Source organism: Pseudovirgaria hyperparasitica (genome assembly GCF_010093815.1).
Source record: "Pseudovirgaria hyperparasitica strain CBS 121739 unplaced genomic scaffold EJ05scaffold_2, whole genome shotgun sequence".
NCBI classification, from domain to species: domain Eukaryota; kingdom Fungi; phylum Ascomycota; class Dothideomycetes; order Acrospermales; family Acrospermaceae; genus Pseudovirgaria; species Pseudovirgaria hyperparasitica.
In genome coordinates this window covers 1,945,230-1,960,503 of record NW_022985550.1, presented here as the reverse complement: position 1 = coordinate 1,960,503, position 15,274 = coordinate 1,945,230, and the positions used below count along the sequence as shown (strand labels likewise).

General features: G+C 50.0%; 6 protein-coding genes across 6 annotated transcripts; 4 read left to right on the top strand and 2 right to left on the bottom strand.

Moving 5' to 3' along the window:
- Positions 1 to 421: 421 nt before the first annotated feature.
- Positions 422 to 3,131, top strand: EJ05DRAFT_201089 (SET domain-containing protein). The gene is made up of 6 exons (XM_033739747.1): positions 422 to 804; positions 852 to 1,313; positions 1,368 to 1,416; positions 1,677 to 1,947; positions 1,991 to 2,567; positions 2,623 to 3,131. The coding sequence occupies exons 1-6, from the start codon at positions 622 to 624 to the stop codon at positions 3,022 to 3,024; spliced, it is 1,944 nt and encodes a 647-aa protein (XP_033604673.1). The 5' UTR covers positions 422 to 621; the 3' UTR covers positions 3,025 to 3,131.
- Positions 3,132 to 4,332, top strand: EJ05DRAFT_201090 (uncharacterized protein). The gene has a single exon (XM_033739748.1). It carries the CDS (start codon positions 3,239 to 3,241, stop codon positions 4,028 to 4,030), a length of 792 nt encoding a protein of 263 aa, XP_033604672.1. The 5' UTR covers positions 3,132 to 3,238; the 3' UTR covers positions 4,031 to 4,332.
- A 144-nt stretch (positions 4,333 to 4,476) lies between these two features.
- Positions 4,477 to 6,032, bottom strand: EJ05DRAFT_482991 (amine oxidase-like protein; the record flags this gene model as incomplete). The annotated part of the gene is made up of 2 exons (XM_033745220.1): positions 4,477 to 5,768; positions 5,828 to 6,032. 2 exons carry the CDS (start codon positions 6,030 to 6,032, stop codon positions 4,477 to 4,479), a joined length of 1,497 nt encoding a protein of 498 aa, XP_033604671.1.
- A 617-nt stretch (positions 6,033 to 6,649) lies between these two features.
- EJ05DRAFT_434097 (vesicle transport V-snare protein) lies at positions 6,650 to 7,299 on the top strand (the record flags this gene model as incomplete). The annotated part of the gene is made up of 2 exons (XM_033741633.1): positions 6,650 to 6,829; positions 6,886 to 7,299. 2 exons carry the CDS (start codon positions 6,650 to 6,652, stop codon positions 7,297 to 7,299), a joined length of 594 nt encoding a protein of 197 aa, XP_033604670.1.
- An 804-nt stretch (positions 7,300 to 8,103) lies between these two features.
- Positions 8,104 to 11,123, top strand: EJ05DRAFT_201023 (uncharacterized protein). The gene is made up of 6 exons (XM_033739746.1): positions 8,104 to 8,759; positions 8,963 to 9,579; positions 9,628 to 9,804; positions 9,853 to 9,938; positions 9,988 to 10,229; positions 10,279 to 11,123. Exons 1-6 carry the CDS (start codon positions 8,328 to 8,330, stop codon positions 11,008 to 11,010), a joined length of 2,286 nt encoding a protein of 761 aa, XP_033604669.1. The 5' UTR covers positions 8,104 to 8,327; the 3' UTR covers positions 11,011 to 11,123.
- Positions 11,124 to 13,282: 2,159 nt separating this feature from the next.
- Positions 13,283 to 14,620, bottom strand: EJ05DRAFT_497078 (uncharacterized protein; the record flags this gene model as incomplete). Its single annotated transcript, XM_033746499.1, has 8 exons — positions 13,283 to 13,351; positions 13,401 to 13,421; positions 13,468 to 13,521; positions 13,579 to 13,833; positions 13,884 to 13,951; positions 14,001 to 14,276; positions 14,327 to 14,471; positions 14,528 to 14,620. 8 exons carry the CDS (start codon positions 14,618 to 14,620, stop codon positions 13,283 to 13,285), a joined length of 981 nt encoding a protein of 326 aa, XP_033604668.1.
- Between the last annotated feature and the right edge of the window lie 654 nt (positions 14,621 to 15,274).

Sequence of the window (15,274 nt, the reverse complement as noted above, 5' to 3'; positions counted from 1 at the left end):
TTTGCTCCCGGCGTAGTGGCTGAACCTCAGTGGCTAATAGAGGATGCTGTGTCAATCGCCAATCAGATGTTGTAGTGGAGAACTGATGATCGCGGTTCTTGTACTATAATCGTCTATTTCTGCCCGAGCAGATCGGGTACGAGTCAATCTGCCGCTCGAACTGGTTGGTCTGCTGTGTATGCTCTCCATATATGGTCTGTTTGATGGATATATTTGCACATGCTGTAGGCGATCAGATCTCATGAAGCATGAGATAACCATGTTGCATGTACATAGTGAAACTTGTAATGAATGCAACAAATTGAGAAATGGCGTTTCGTAGAGAGGCAAATGCCAAGCCACTTATGAAATCATTGAATTCTTCACACCACATGGTCCGAGCGGCCCGCCGGCTATGTTTCGTCAGGGCTCGGGTTTTCTCCCAACATCGACATTTCTCTTTTGGTCATCATTTTGCATTTCATTGCATTACGTGCCATTGCTGCAAAGAGACTCTCACAAGAGGTCAGAACACGGACAGTAATCACGCTGATCCCGTGTCGTCCATATTTATTTGTTTGTCTCGTATGGTATGCTTGATCCTCTGATTAGGCTATGGATTTTTAGTGGTTCGTATGCATCATGTCGGAGGTCGTAGGACTGTCCGAGTCCATCAATCAAGCTATACAAGAATTCTTCGCACGGTTGTCATCAGAGCATGTCGCCAATGGCATAGCAAAACCCGTCCTTCGAGTGGAGGCTTTTCTCCAAGACGGCCAAGATGCCACTGCCGAACAGCCTGTCATATCTCACCACCTAGGCTCGGTCAGTGAGAAGTTGCAGCACCTGTATCTGACCTAACAATCTTCCAGAGAATACTTGATTTGTCTCATGTGCGAAGTTCCTTGACCCCAAAACCCCCATCAACTCAAACAGTTTTGACTGACGGAACACACGACGTTTCCGACCGGCAACAACCATTGACGTCAGAACAGTCAGAAGTGATCTCGTCATCGTCACCAGGGCATGAACGTAGATACGGATCGAAGCATCTGCGACCACTACCATCAGTCCGCCGCGATGAAGACAAAGTGCAGCCGATTTCAAGGAAACCTACAGGAGGTCTTCGACTTGCTCCAGCTCTGAAGTCGCTTACTCAAAACGATCCTGTGGAAGATTCCCAGAGACAGCTGGCCTTAGACTATCATACCTTTCCCAAACGGCGTAAGATCCGTCCGGAAACTCAATGTATGCAGCCATCAAGTTTGGACAAATTGGTCATAGGGATCTGGGAACAGCTTCATGGAAGTATCAACTTGGATCCTCACTCCATTGCAAGTCTTGTCGTGCCAAAATCTGTAGTATGCACCTCTTAACACACCATACAGCTCGACTCATATCGGCTATCCCTTGACCAACCAAAAAATGGATCTATTGGTAGGTTCACTCTGTCCTTTGTCTCTTGTCTAGGTACCGCAGTTGTGAACGATGTGGGTTTAGTAGAGGCGTGGCCGTGCAGCCGTGAGAGTAGTGGCACATGAGCTCGGTATAGAGGATAAAATAGACGGATCCGAGACACTCGAATTTCTACGTCTGAGCTACATCAAAATCCTGCAGGAGGAATCGTGATTTAGATAACTTGCTTATCCAATTTCTTTTTCCGATCTTGATCTTTTTTGATACTGACAATGGTGCAGAATTCGCAAACGGCATCCCCTCCCACTTAGTAGCAGCGAATGACACTTTCTCTCAGATGAGTGTATTTTGTCGCAAAGTTACTCAAGCGAGTCGTGCTTGTAGGTCAGTCGAACTCATTGTGCAGACTCGATGGATGGAGCATTTCGACGCGAGGGTAGAAGCGCTCGCGTGTGCCACGCCTGAAATCTCAATCAACAAACATCGTAAAGCTGCAATCATGGAAGCCTGTCAACATTTTGGCTGGACCGAGAAAGAGCTTCGAAACAAGACGTAAGTAACCGCATATCCTCGACGGTTTTCCTGACATGTCAAGGGCGATCTGGCGCGGATATCAAGAAGTCAAGGAGGCTGGCGGATGGGCTGCTTTGGTATTCTCAGGTATGGGATTATATCGGTTCTGCAAGTATCGCGTAGGGTTCGACAAGGAGGCGATGCAGCGTCTTCGAAATCTACGAAGTCGATTCGAGGTTGCAGCCGATACATTGCATCCTCATTGGCGGCACCTTCTATCCATTATTGGGGAGCGTTCAGACCACATATACGAGGGCCACCAACATGACTGGGTAGTTTTCGAGAGTGGCGACGACCCGATCCCTCTAAGAGCTACGTATCTACAGTGGGACCCTCAATTCACATTTGAGCATATTGACGAGTCCATTGTAGATGAGACAGCCTGGGGTTGCGAAGACCCTCGGTGGCTTGCACCCACGAACCCAGGGGCGCCAAACAAACACATCTGCCGTACGTGCACTGGGAGCCAGTCTGACAATCCAAAGGATAACGACTGCCATTGTTTTCCGAATCTATTCGGAAGTTCAAAACGAAATCCAGTACCAGTACAAGTCATGAGAACACACAATGGCAAGAACAATGGTCTTGTAGCGCTTGTGGTGAGTCTACATCCAAGAACAATGATGGAATTGTATGTAACTAATGATCTTTCAGCCTTTTGAGCGAGGCACGTCAATTGGAGAGTTTACGGGCTTGCTCACGCATTCCCTCGCGAATACGGACGTCATGACCGCTACCTCACCCAGTACAAATCGTATCTTCCAGATATATCAGAAACGATACGGAAACTATACACGCTTCGTTAACCACTCATGTAATCCCAACGCCCAATTCCAGCAATTCGCTTGGATGGACACTGTTCGCGTGGTCCTTGTCAGCAAAGGCATTGCAGTCGGAGAAGAAGTCACTGTCGACTATACCGATCGATATTGGGGAGGACTGGATAAAGTATGTCTTTGTGGAGAGCCATGTTGCCGGTACAAGACAAAACGACTGCGTTCTGGAACCGAAATGAACGAGCACGGAGCGCCACAGCTATTGGAGGGCGTGCATTAGTGATATTTCTTCCCTCTGCGATAAAGATTCGCCATTGTTCTACAGAAAGTCACCGAAACAAATATGACAATGCGGAGATTTATCACTGTTCGGTGGAGACGTTGTTTATGCTAGAGTATATCACGACTGTGATGCAACAACATTGGCATCAGGATTTGCCACATTTCGATAAGTAACCACAGGCTTGAGTGTTTTGGCATCAACAATTTGTATCATGAACATCATAAGAAGATTTCGCAACTTGATTCATTATCGATCCCGGCGGCTAAAGTCAGCATCACAACCGTCCAAATCTGCTGTGCAAGGATTTCGGTACAGTTCGATGGCACCAGCCGTCGTTGGAGCCGCCAAAACCAAATGTCCTCGCCTCTGTTCGATACCCAGCTTCCCTCCGATCTCTCCAGAGTTCCTGCAAGTCAGGCGGTCACAGGATGCCCCGCTTCTCCCGAGTTCTCATCGGAAATCTCTCTGTCTGGAGATTACATTGTCGCCAATTGCGCCCTCGGAGTGTGAAATAGAGGACATGATACTCTCGCCCAAAGATCGCTCACAGGACGTAGACGGCGCTTCATTTTTAAGCACCCTCTCAGGCTCAACTGTGATAAGCACCGACACTTCACTATACACTCGATCATGGCCTTTAGCCGATCCCCTCATACGCATTCCAACGACATCACAGCTTAGCACCAGCACCAGCACCAGCAGCAGCCGCACGCGCATACTTCCCAACTCCTTACCAAACCCTCTCGCCTCCCATCCTACACACCCCCAGCGTCACGCATCCCAGCGCTCTTTTGCCCCGCCTCCTCGACCCGCAAACTTCCCAGCGACCGGCCCAGCCGTTCCAGCCGTCCGCGCGGATAGCTTTGGGCTCATGGAGCCTTGGGAGCAGAAAGAGGGCGTGTATGGGGATACGTCGAGGCGGGGATCGAGGCTTTGGCATGCGGCGGGTGTGCGGGAACCGCGTCGGGCTGGGAAGCTAGTGAAGAGGAATAGGACGTGGTGATGCGGGTGAGGCTGGGATGGAGGCAGGCTCATAGGAGGGCGGAAGGGGCGGAGATGGGAATGTGTAGTATGTGATCGTGAAGGTTTGAATGTGGTTGGCAGGCTGGACATTGTGAGGGAGAAACGAATTCGGACTTGTACAAGCTCCATCTAAATAAGTTGATAAGATATGTACCATATTATCATAGAGTTCATCCAATGACTTAGAAGAGCCAGGCTTAGTTGTTCCCGTTGTCGAGTAGCATGGAGACGATGTTATGATTGTTAGGGTGTGGCGGTGGCGGTATTTATTGTCTACTCTCTGCTGTGGCCTGTGCACCTAAGAATCCTGTCTGTGGTCGGTCTAATCCATCCATACACTATCTCTTTGCCATCGTTCCAAAAAGGATAGTACCCCTGTATTCGCGCGCTCACAAACCACGCAGCCCTACGCAGCCCGACATAGCCCTATGCAGCCTTGTCCATCTTCCCAACCGCCCGCGCCCGCCCCATACCAACGACCAATACAATCAAAATCTGGATCGCCTCCAGCACGATCCTGAGCACATGATCCGTCCAAGTCCTTACCGGCTTCTGGCCTCGCGAGTACTTGCTGTCGACCACCCTACCGCCCTCCCACGCAACCCGACCACCCATAGCCACGCCCGCCCGCAACCCGCTTGTAAATCCATCCTCGTGGAAGCCATATCCCGTCCACGCCCCGGCGTACCACACACCACGCGTACCCTGTATCTCGGCCAGGCGCTCCTGTGCGGCGACCATGGCTGGGTTGTAGAGCGGATGCGCGTATTCGTATGTTGCCTGTGTGAGTGCGGGTGCGGGCGGATGTGGCGGGTTTAGCGTGACGAGGATGTCGCCGTGGGAGGCTGGGATGTGTTGCAAGATGTTCATGTTGTAGGTGAGGGAGACCTTGGAGAGGGCGCCTGCGGGGGCGTGGGCAGGGTTGTCAGGGAGAGATTTGGGGGAGGGGGTGGTGGTGAGGTAGTTCCAGGCGGCCCATGTGTTGCGGCGCGTGGGCATCAGGGTGAGGTCTGAATGCAGATATGCGGTGTTGGGTGTTGTTGCGAAGGCAGATAGGATGGTGTTTTCCGTGGGCGTGGCGCTGGAATGGACAATGGCGTGGGCTTGGTTGCCGTGAGTTGCTAGGAGGACGTTGTCATATTCCTGCTGAGCGCCGGAGGCGAGGGTGAGGAGGACGCTGCCGGATGGGGTGTTGTGAAGGGAGGTCACGGGCGAGGAGAGATGAACGTGGTCAGGCGGGAAGTCGCGCAAGACGGTGTCGATATAGCGCTTTGAGCCGCCCGGGATGGTGAGCCAGGAGGGTCGCGTGGTGATGGTGCTGAGTAGGTGGTGATTCCAAAGAAAGCGGATCAGTGTGACGGCCGGAAATTCGAGGGCGCATTTGTCTGGGCCGGTGCTCCAGACACAGGCTGTCATGGGAATGAGGTAGTCGTCACGGAATGAAGCTGAGTAGCCTTCGCGGTCGAGATATTCACCAATGGTCAGGTCTGGAGATACGGTCGAGTTGGTGAGGAGGTCTAGGGAGGACTGGTTGAAGCGCACGATGTCGAAGATCATACGCCACATGGAGGGCTTGAGGATGTTCTCACGTTGGGCGAATATGGCATCTAGAGAGGTGCCGGCCCATTCGAATGCGCCTTGGTCGCGTGAGATACCGAACGTCATCTCAGTAGGCACAGTATCAATCTTCAAATGCTTCAGAAAAGCTATCAAATTGGCTGCATTGGGTTTAGTCGAACGTTGAACATAGATACCAGGTGTGTTGGATGGTACGGACGATAAGTTGCTGTATTCATGACAATGAAACCAGTGTCTACTGGTATATCCCCAGATTTGCCTTTATAGATTGCCGTGTTGGTGTGCCCTCCAAGACGGGACTCAGATTCGTAAAGATGGACTTCATGATCCGTATTCTTCAACGTCCAAAGAGCCCCGAGACCAGAGACGCCGCTGCCGACAATGGCTATTCGCTTGCGTGACATTGGTGATCGAGAAGACAGCATACAGTGTCTGTTATGTTGACTGAGGTATCTTCATGTATACCCAGATGGATGCTGGTTGTTGACAGGCATGGAGTCGATGACGGCGGGCGACATGGCGCTAAACCTGGACTCGCTTTCGTTCCTGGACTAATTACCTTACTCGGTCTAGTATCTCTATCCCAGCTAACGTAGAATCGCGGTCTACGAGCTCTGAGAGCACTGGGAGGCGTAAAGTCGACTATGAATGAATGATTCGGCGCAGAGTCTGATACTTCATGCCGGGAAGACCTACACAGACTGCAGTACCTCAGGCTTCAAGTGGTCTGAGATGATTACATAAGTCTGTCAGAGGTCCGGGCTAGGGCACGTGATGATCGTCAGACGCCGCGGCTTGGCCGTGCTGCATCATGAGGAATACACAACATCGCATCTCTGGCCCTGGATTCGTCATCTATCAAGGCAACAACTAATACCCTTCCTCCCTTGCCGCACATCATTCCGAGCACTTACGCAGTCGTCAATAAGTCTGGCCTTACCTTCCAAAGTGCCGCATATACAGCACAGCATACACGACTACGAACAACGATTAGACACCCATCACCAACTCCCCTCTCACAATGTCTAACATCCTTGATTCGGAAATTGGCTCGGAGCGCTTGAGTGGCTATGAAGGCGACTTGAAGCTGGTTCAAGCCGATATAAACCAGAAGCTCGAAGAGATCCCCGAGCTGGCCGGCGAGCCTCGCAAAGCAGCCGTCACTCAAGCCGAGCGTGCCCTCGAAGAGGCCGCTGAACTGGTCAGTTGGCTCTGCTAGAACTAGATACACCAATGACTAACATACAACGCTTTTAGATCGCCCAGATGGATTTGGAGAGAGCAGAGCTACCTGGTCCTATGAAGTCAAAAGTCGCCCAACGGCTGCGCGGATACCGAAGCGACGTCGACGCAGCAAAGCGCAAGCTCAAATCCTTCACTGACGACCGCCGGGCACTGTTTGGATCCCGATATACCGACAATCCAACTACGGATGATCAGCTCGAGCAAAGGCAGCAGCTTCTATCGGGCACAGAGCGTCTGGAGCGAAGCAGCGGACGTTTAAGAGACAGCCAGCGCATTGCGCTAGAGACGGAAGACATTGGAAGAAACACCCTGGCAGACCTTCACGTACAGCGATCACAAATCGAGCACACAAGAACGGTTCTGGACGAGAGCGAAGGTTATACAGATAGGAGCATTAAGACTCTGAGAGGGATGGCTCGTAGGTAATGCGTTCCTCAACTATAGTCGTGTGACTGCATCACTTGACTGACAGCTCCACAGGATGGCTACGAATAGGATAATCACGATAGCGATCATTACCGTTCTTGTTTTATTGATTGTAGCGGTCATTGTTTCAAAGTTCCGATGAAGGATACATACAAAGGCGTTCAAGGCGTGCATCAGCGCTGAGACTACATAATACTTCGCAAATATCATCGATTCTCTCGCAGCAGAATTTTAGGTAATGCTTTTTACATTGAGTATTCGGTACCCGCTTCGGCTACTGATTATTTATACCAATCTGTCAAAGTATCGTGGTAACACCGGTACACACTATTGGGTAGGCTGGGAATGCTCTAATGCTAGGTTCCAGTGATGTTATACCACGCAGATTGTTCGGAACGGTACCATCAGACGAAGGCCGAACATTTCGTTTGAGGTGCCTCTAGTAACACATGGCAAACGTGCTGACCCCTGCGATATGATCTGCATGGTAGACCCTGTGAACGATGTATTCATTTCGGATTTCTTGTCGAGTAATTGTATATTCAATTCTACGTGATACGGTCTGAAGTGTAAGATCATATCGTAGTTCCTTGTCTTGAGGCTAATCTAATGGGGCTGGCACTTTTGAGAGAGTTCCATTGCAGACGATGGCGCCTACGATTGTTACTCCTGCCACCGAGGCGACTGTACTCAAGAATCTGGTCTCGTTAACCAGCAACGACCAAAAGAGCTGTGGAAATGAGTCATTTGATACATTCGTCTGGAAAGAAGAGGCTGGTGTTGGTGTGCATTATCATGCGAATAGGGGAAGTACGTCCTCAGAGTCCCGCCTCCTGCTATCCATTTTTGTATTTATACTGCGTCCTGGTCCTCGATTTCTACTCACAATCCCTACACTCTCTCAACTCATCTTCATTGACTACTCCCAATATCCCCTATAATCTATCAACTCTTCTTCGTTGACTACTCACCATCCTTCCTATACTCTTTCGAATCCTCTTCGTTGGCTACACCATTATCTCGCCACCATGGTCCGTACCACGAAATTTGTCCAAACCCGCCTGGCGGTCCTCCTCCGTGTGCTTGTGCAGTTCCTGTGCTTTCAAGCAGTCGCCGCACTGCAAGTCAGCCCTCATCGGCCACCTCAATTGAATCCGACTGGGCCTGCCGACGCAAACGGGTCAACCAGACCAACCGCCGAGACCACACCAGCCAAGGGCAATGTGGTGAGGACAGCGGTCGAACAGCTGGAGAGCAATTCTTCACAATGCGATTTCCCTGTGAGGCATTCGCCTCAGCGGTGGTTGGAATTGAATGGGACAGAATACCTCTTCAATAAGATGGTTATGTACGGTCAAGAACGCCCCGACGGGGTGCTCTCTACAGACTACCTTCGGGACTTGTTCCCTAATGAGCCAGAGTCTAACATCGGGGTATGTGATGGCAGTGGTCTTTGTGTGGTAAGTGACTCCCCGTCTGCAAGTACCCTAAGAACTGTATGGCCAATCGCGAGCGAGCCCATTCCTGTCTTCTTGACAACTGTTGAAAAGGGCAGCCAGAATAGCAAGAGACAGTTTTACTCGCTTGGGCGTGATATGGCCAACTAGGAGGATCTACACATCCAGGGACGTCGCAATTGAGCTGTCAGCTAACAGTGCGACAGATTCCTGACTGCACCCACCTCAATCAAAACCTTACAAAGGAGGTGAGAGAGATGGAATCGATGATCAGTTCGCAGATAGCGAATTACAACAATGTCGCTAGACAAATGATGCATCTGATGTATACAAAGATTGAGGAAATGAAGAGCGATGCCGTGGCCCTTCTCCCTGAGATGACGCATCAGAACGAGGTCCAACAGAAGCTGAACAGAATTGCTGCAGAAAACAGAGCTCGGCAGTTGCAGATCCAAGTAATTTCCCAGATCTTCCTTCAGATCAGCGGGGTTATGGCAATAGGATCCTCGGGACCCGGCTTGTGGAAGGGCCAAAAGGGCCAATTGGCACCCAAACCAAATGTTCAAGCCAGAGCCTCTTCCGGGGACGACTCGGATGACTATTGGGTGACCCGGATAGGTGCCAACGAGACAACTCGGGTGGCCCCTGACAAATTTGGCAAGTTCTATACAGAGCTCGCAAAATCTCTGAAGCATCGAGTATGGGAACCTCAGGTTCTGAAGAGAAATCCATTTACTGTTGCCTTGGCTATTTTTTCGACCATTTTCGCTGCCATAGGCGTAGGTCTTGGCTTCATGGCCAGTCAAATAGATATAGAGGCAGAGTATGGCATGTTTGTACCATTTTTGAACAGCAGCTAACAGATTAACAGTGATTATCTTGAAGATGAGGAGATACCTCTGATTGCATCGTTGAGGAAGGCCCGGGACGAACAAATGAATTTTGCTCGGGACGACCTTGCGGGAATTCTTGCTGGATACGCTGTAGGTCAAGATGATGGCGAAGACGCAAATGTCATCTACCATCTGGCTACGGTCTTCGAGACTGGGTGAGTAGCCTTACCAGGTTCAATTGAATTAATGGCTAATTCGAAAAGAATGTGGTTAGAGCCGATGAACGCTCGCTTGGAGGATTTCCGGCTACACCTGGACAAGGCTTACTCTGCCATTGCTCTCCACTACTGTGAGTCATCCTATCCTTGCGATTTCGATAGCCGTCTAACATCTCACAGTCTGGACCTTGGAGAGGGTCTATGTTGTCATGGCTGATGCATCAATGGGGTGTCTGTTGGATAACAGAGGGACCCTGGATGCTCGCGTATACCTTCCAGATCGCCCAGAAAAGTCCTTCTGGATCTATTGGATCGATCCATCTTACGAGGAAACACAGAAGAAAGATGGCAATCTTGGACTCCCGGCTGGTTGGATGAACCTTACCGGGGAGGCTGATCACTATGGTGGACTCACAAAGGAGGTTTGTTTATGCCATGATAATCGAAATGCAAACGCTGAAACCAATACAGGAAGTCATCCGGGGGTCTTTGAACTGGTATGAAGCTTTTGGAAACGTTGACGCCGATCAAGAGCTTAAAGTGTCTTATCTTTTCAACGATACGAAAGGTCTTGCAGACTATCTAGTGGAGATCGGAAACACGGACACTCTTCCCATGGGACTCATTGCAATGCCTATTGCCAAGGATCCTTCTGGTGCTAGCATATCGTCTATCGGCTCCCTGGACAGTAAAAACTATCCATGTATCCAGGGCGAATTCGACCCAGCAACGGGTCTGGGCTACCCAGACAAGTTCGATGAAGTCAAGCCGTTCCTTAATAGGACTCGACTCTGGGCATCAGACGACATGCAAGACTTCTGCCATGCCCAACACGACCAGGACGAAACTGTCAAGTACGAGGGCTTTACTGGAGAGGATCTTCTGGGAGACGACAGGCTAGAAGTTGCAAGGGTGCACCCCTTCAAGAAAAAGTTCCAGCCTACGCACCACCGACACTGTGATAACCAGGTGGCGAACGTCACGGAAGGGGCGCATGGGAGCTGCACCTTTGTGATGAACGCCTTCTGCGACTCTGAATTCAAGGACAATGAAGTTGACAGGGAGGCCTGCAAAGATGGCCGTAAGTATATCAACTTCTGGTGGAGTGAGGCGGAGCCTAAGCAGGCATATGTGAACAAGAAGATTGAGAACGGTACCGTCACCACTGGCGACCTTTTCAAGCCGCCAGCCTTGAAAGTATGAGCCCGGAAGGCAGCAAGATCGATGGTATCAATCGTAGACTTTTGTGGATTCTTCACCTTGGTATATGCTGTTTGTGTAGTACCAGTATGATAGAAATGATTCTTTACATACATCAGTACACTTGTTTCTTTGCGTTGTCTTTCATACATTGGTGCCCACTTAGGCTTCTCGGTCAAACTTTCTGATATTATCATATAAAGTTTCAATTGTTCATATCACACTTCTCTCGCTCGTAGATGTCCAGATTTTACCTTGCTTCAAATCTAGCCTTCCACTCTTTCACCACAATCACTACCGTGACAACCGAAGAAATCAGTCGGCTGACTCATGCATGATTTAAGCATGCGTCCCTTCCATCTTCCGTTCTGCATCTGTCTCGTTAATAACAAACGTGACTGAAGATCATGCCACAGGGAGAAAGTTTAGGGGAGCTTGCAACCGAAATTACGGCTACTTTTGTTTCCTCCCCAGAAAAAACTTACCAAGACATCCCAGACATCACAGGATGTGGAGATTTAGAAGAGCACGTGCGCTGAGAGTTAGAGGGTGGGGGCAGATTGGGGATATGTGACATGGGTATGTTGTATGTGTGGGGAAGGAGAGAGGGTGTGTATCCCCCGGTGATGTAGGCATCCATTGCAAAATGAGCACCATTCAAAATTCCTCGAGCAGGGTAAGATATCGGATTTTCGTGCCTCCGGAAGTGGGTATCTGGTCGTGGTTAGATAGATGGTCTCCAGCAACGCTCAGCTCAGCTCGCAAACGAATGAAACGAACGAGTGACCCGACGTCGTCAGGGGAAACACGAGAGCGAGCAAGAGTGCGCGGCAGATGATGCATAGCAGCTGACTGATTTAGTTAGCGTGAAGCCGGAGATTCCGAAGAGCGCTAGCTTTTCGAACAGCCTAATTCGGCGTCCGGATTTGGCGGGAGGTAAAATAGGGTTAGTTATTAGGGGAATTAGGAAGAAGAGCAATGACGGACGGACGGTGTGCGTTGAGAAAGTGTTCTTGATGGAGATGAAATGGGGTTGAAATGCCCATGACACGAACATCACATATCCATGCATGACTGACTCATGCACGCTTGAGCCTCAGGGATCTCGAATCGGGCCTTTGCGCCTGTAAGTACAGGCAGGAGATAGCCCCGGCCGAGGGCGGCGAGTGCGGATCACCGTCGTCGAAAAGCTCTAGGCGAAGGATTGTGAGGAATTTTCGTGGTGGGTCAATACTGAGATCTGAGGACTGAATAAAAAAAAGCGCATTTTTTTTCTTCTTTCTTGATTAATTGAATAGAGGTTCTGTACGTAACTCACGCACACGGTGCTTGGGCTCAAACGGCGTGGGACCAGGATGTTAAGGAGGGGATGTGAACATGTCGAAAGCTGCGAGATCCCTGGCACGCATCCCTGGCATGCTGGACTCTGAGATCGATGTACTGACTCGAGCGCGAGAGGAAGCGGGAAGGATAGCTCCATAGCTAGGATGTGCTGTCAACAGATGCCATGGCGCACGGAGTCTGATCGTGGGTTTGATGGTGTTTTGATGATGATGTATGTGTGCATAGCATGACTGAAGCTGGTCAACTGCGGCTCAGAGGATTGCAGAAACGAGCTGAACATGTCAATGGTAGTGAATGCACATTATAATGTGTTGGAAATGTATATACATTTATCTATATAGCTAACAACTCTCATCCTATACGTCATCTCGCCGCCCTTCTAACAGTCGAGCCTTGCATTCGATACAAGTCAACCCTGAGGGAGCTTTTACGTGAGAACTGCTGGGACTCGCTATTGACAGGACTGGTGACCTCGAAACAGACCAAGAGTCATGCTTCTCAAGCAGTTGAACGTCATGTCTACTAAACGAGATAGAATCAGGATGTGTCGCATGCGAAAGTCGATTCAGTGTGATATTCGTGGAGGCGAAGCATTTCATTTCGTAGTCTGTGTCCGTCGTTGTAGGAGGGCATTTCCGATAGTAACCCAGAGCCTTTCGGCATAGAATGTCGATTTGCGGCAAACAAGCGCAGATTATGCTGGCGTTGACCTCAACTACTGACCAAAAACATATATTGGTATACGCTCCTGCGATTGCATTAGTTTGTGTTCACTTCACAAAAACTGTGGCCGGAGTCGGAGCCTTACGCGTAAAGTTTACTTGCGCTCCATTCTTAGGCGATAAGGAGTACACGAGCCGAATAATCGCTATAATCGTGATGCTAGACCTCGTAAGCATGGATGGAAGTATCTAAGGGTACAGGAGAAGTATTACCATACTCCTACAGATGACAAGGCAATCACTCTTGCCTTCTTCCGCTTGCCCATTTTAAGTTTAACCTTTCGTCAAGTAAGCAACGAGCGGTCGTCAGAGTATTCAAACACCTACCAGGATTGGAACCGGGAACGCCTAAGAAAAATGAGCTGAGAGTTCTATAACATGTATTGGGACTTACCATAATGACAAGGTCTAGGACAACATTGCAAAAGCCAAAGGCCATGATGACTGCCTATTAGATGGTTAGCATCAGCTCTACTCGGTGCCCTCATTGTCATGTCGAACTTACCCAGGCGTCAACGTCACAGTGTGCGACGACTTTAGGATCGGTACTTCCGTAAAGTTCCCATGCGTCCTGCACAGGGCGACATTGGAAGAGAAAACTGAAAAAGAATCCAATGAGAGTAGCTACTAACAGCCCAATCAAGCCAAAAATCGCGATTCGGACATTCCTGGAATGGAAAATGCGGAGATAGAAGCACAGAATGCTGATTTTCGTAGCGATCGTGAGGGTCAGATACGCAAGCTCATCGATAAGAAAATACTGTAAGATATCAGAGATTGAGTGTGCAGGAATGCTCCTATCCGGCCTACCTTTCCTACTTCTATAATGGTTTTGTTGTCAAGCGTCCAGATATCTTTCCCGAGCCCGTAGTGGACGACTGCGTACAGTAAGCATTTGTCTAGTGAAGCCCCAAAGCTCTGACTCACGGACGAATTGAAGAATAATGAAAAGTATAGCGAGGGGCTGAGTGATCATTCGCATTAGACAAATGGCAATAAGCTTGTCTGGCGCACTCACCAAGACAAGGAGACTGATCCAGTCATCTATGCCCCATCGGATCCCAAACACTCGCATCCGACTCATGAAGCGCAACAATAATGCGAGGACAGCGATAGATCCAAGAACAGCACTCACTACCAACAGCTGTCCCGAGCTGGGAGGAACCTCGATGCCACACGAGCCATACAAGACTCGATTTCCGGCTGGAAGACGTCAGCAGTGTAATGGAGTCTCACGAAGAGAAGAATGTTACCATAGACGTCCTGAATTGGGCAGGACCCATCGAAGCAATAGTTGAAGTGCATGAAGAGATCGTCTTTGGCATTTTGGTAACAGATACATTCCCAATCCGTGCCCAAACAACGGAAAAGTTCGAGCTGAGCCAAGCTACATGTACGCTGCATGCCAGCATGGTCAGTAAACCGCCAGACAAAAGCGCAATCCAGATACTCACAGCACACGGCGGCAGCAGTGCCAGCACATTTGGAACTCCAGGCTCCTCTGGCACAACCAAACTGAAGTTCGAATACTCAAACGTACCAGCCATGGTCGTAGGTAGGACGTAGGATCAGAACGTGGGAGTCAGGGCAGGTCCACAAGTTGCACGACCTCGAGCGTGAATATACCACCTGGCAGCCAGAGAAAAGAGGCCCGCGCATCGTGCACGTCTGCTCCAAGTCCCAACCGCAGCCTTGTCCCGTTTCCAGTTTGTACATCGCGCTTTAGCCTTTGCGCCATCGTGCGGGTACCTGGACATGGAGGATGGATTGCAGGCACAGGCATCATGCGGAGTGTTTCGCGCGCCTTGGCTTGCTGTTGTTCATGGATCTATTCTACTAATACCCCAGGCAACGCTTATGCGCGTCGTCTTGTCCAGCCTGACGCAAAAACGATTTCGGTGTGCGGAATAATATTCGTGGGCCCTAAAATAGCCATGTCTAAATTGCTTCTGGGGGCTTTATGATGGTAACATGTGGAGCGGCAGCGAGGTTGCTGATCTTGGTCGTGCTTCTAAAAGGAGTGACATCCTGCAGTGGCGTGAATGGGTGACGCGATGTGCCGCGAATCGTCATGAAACAGGAGTGGTTATTATGGCTTCTTGCTTAGCTGCCGGTGCCGAAAAGTGGCTCCTGCGGCCACGCATGAGGATGGCGGCTTGGGCGATCAGCATGGTGTATCAGACGCTGAAGTTGAACACCAC

What these genes read in the sequence shown, in the direction of transcription:
- EJ05DRAFT_201023 (XM_033739746.1), top strand. Translation starts at nt 8,328, where the DNA reads ATGGTCCGTACCACGAAATTTGTCCAAACCCGCCTGGCGGTCCTCCTC. An exon ending in ATGGCAGTGGTCTTTGTGTG is followed by an intron (nt 8,760 to 8,962) that starts GTAAGTGACTCC and finishes ACAGTGCGACAG; the next exon opens with ATTCCTGACTGCACCCACCT. An exon ending in CAAATAGATATAGAGGCAGA is followed by an intron (nt 9,580 to 9,627) that starts GTATGGCATGTT and finishes ACAGATTAACAG; the next exon opens with TGATTATCTTGAAGATGAGG.
- EJ05DRAFT_201089 (XM_033739747.1), top strand. Translation starts at nt 622, where the DNA reads ATGTCGGAGGTCGTAGGACTGTCCGAGTCCATCAATCAAGCTATACAA. An exon ending in ACCAAAAAATGGATCTATTG is followed by an intron (nt 1,417 to 1,676) that starts GTAGGTTCACTC and finishes ACAATGGTGCAG; the next exon opens with AATTCGCAAACGGCATCCCC. An exon ending in AAAGAGCTTCGAAACAAGAC is followed by an intron (nt 1,948 to 1,990) that starts GTAAGTAACCGC and finishes TGACATGTCAAG; the next exon opens with GGCGATCTGGCGCGGATATC.
- EJ05DRAFT_201090 (XM_033739748.1), top strand. Translation starts at nt 3,239, where the DNA reads ATGAACATCATAAGAAGATTTCGCAACTTGATTCATTATCGATCCCGG.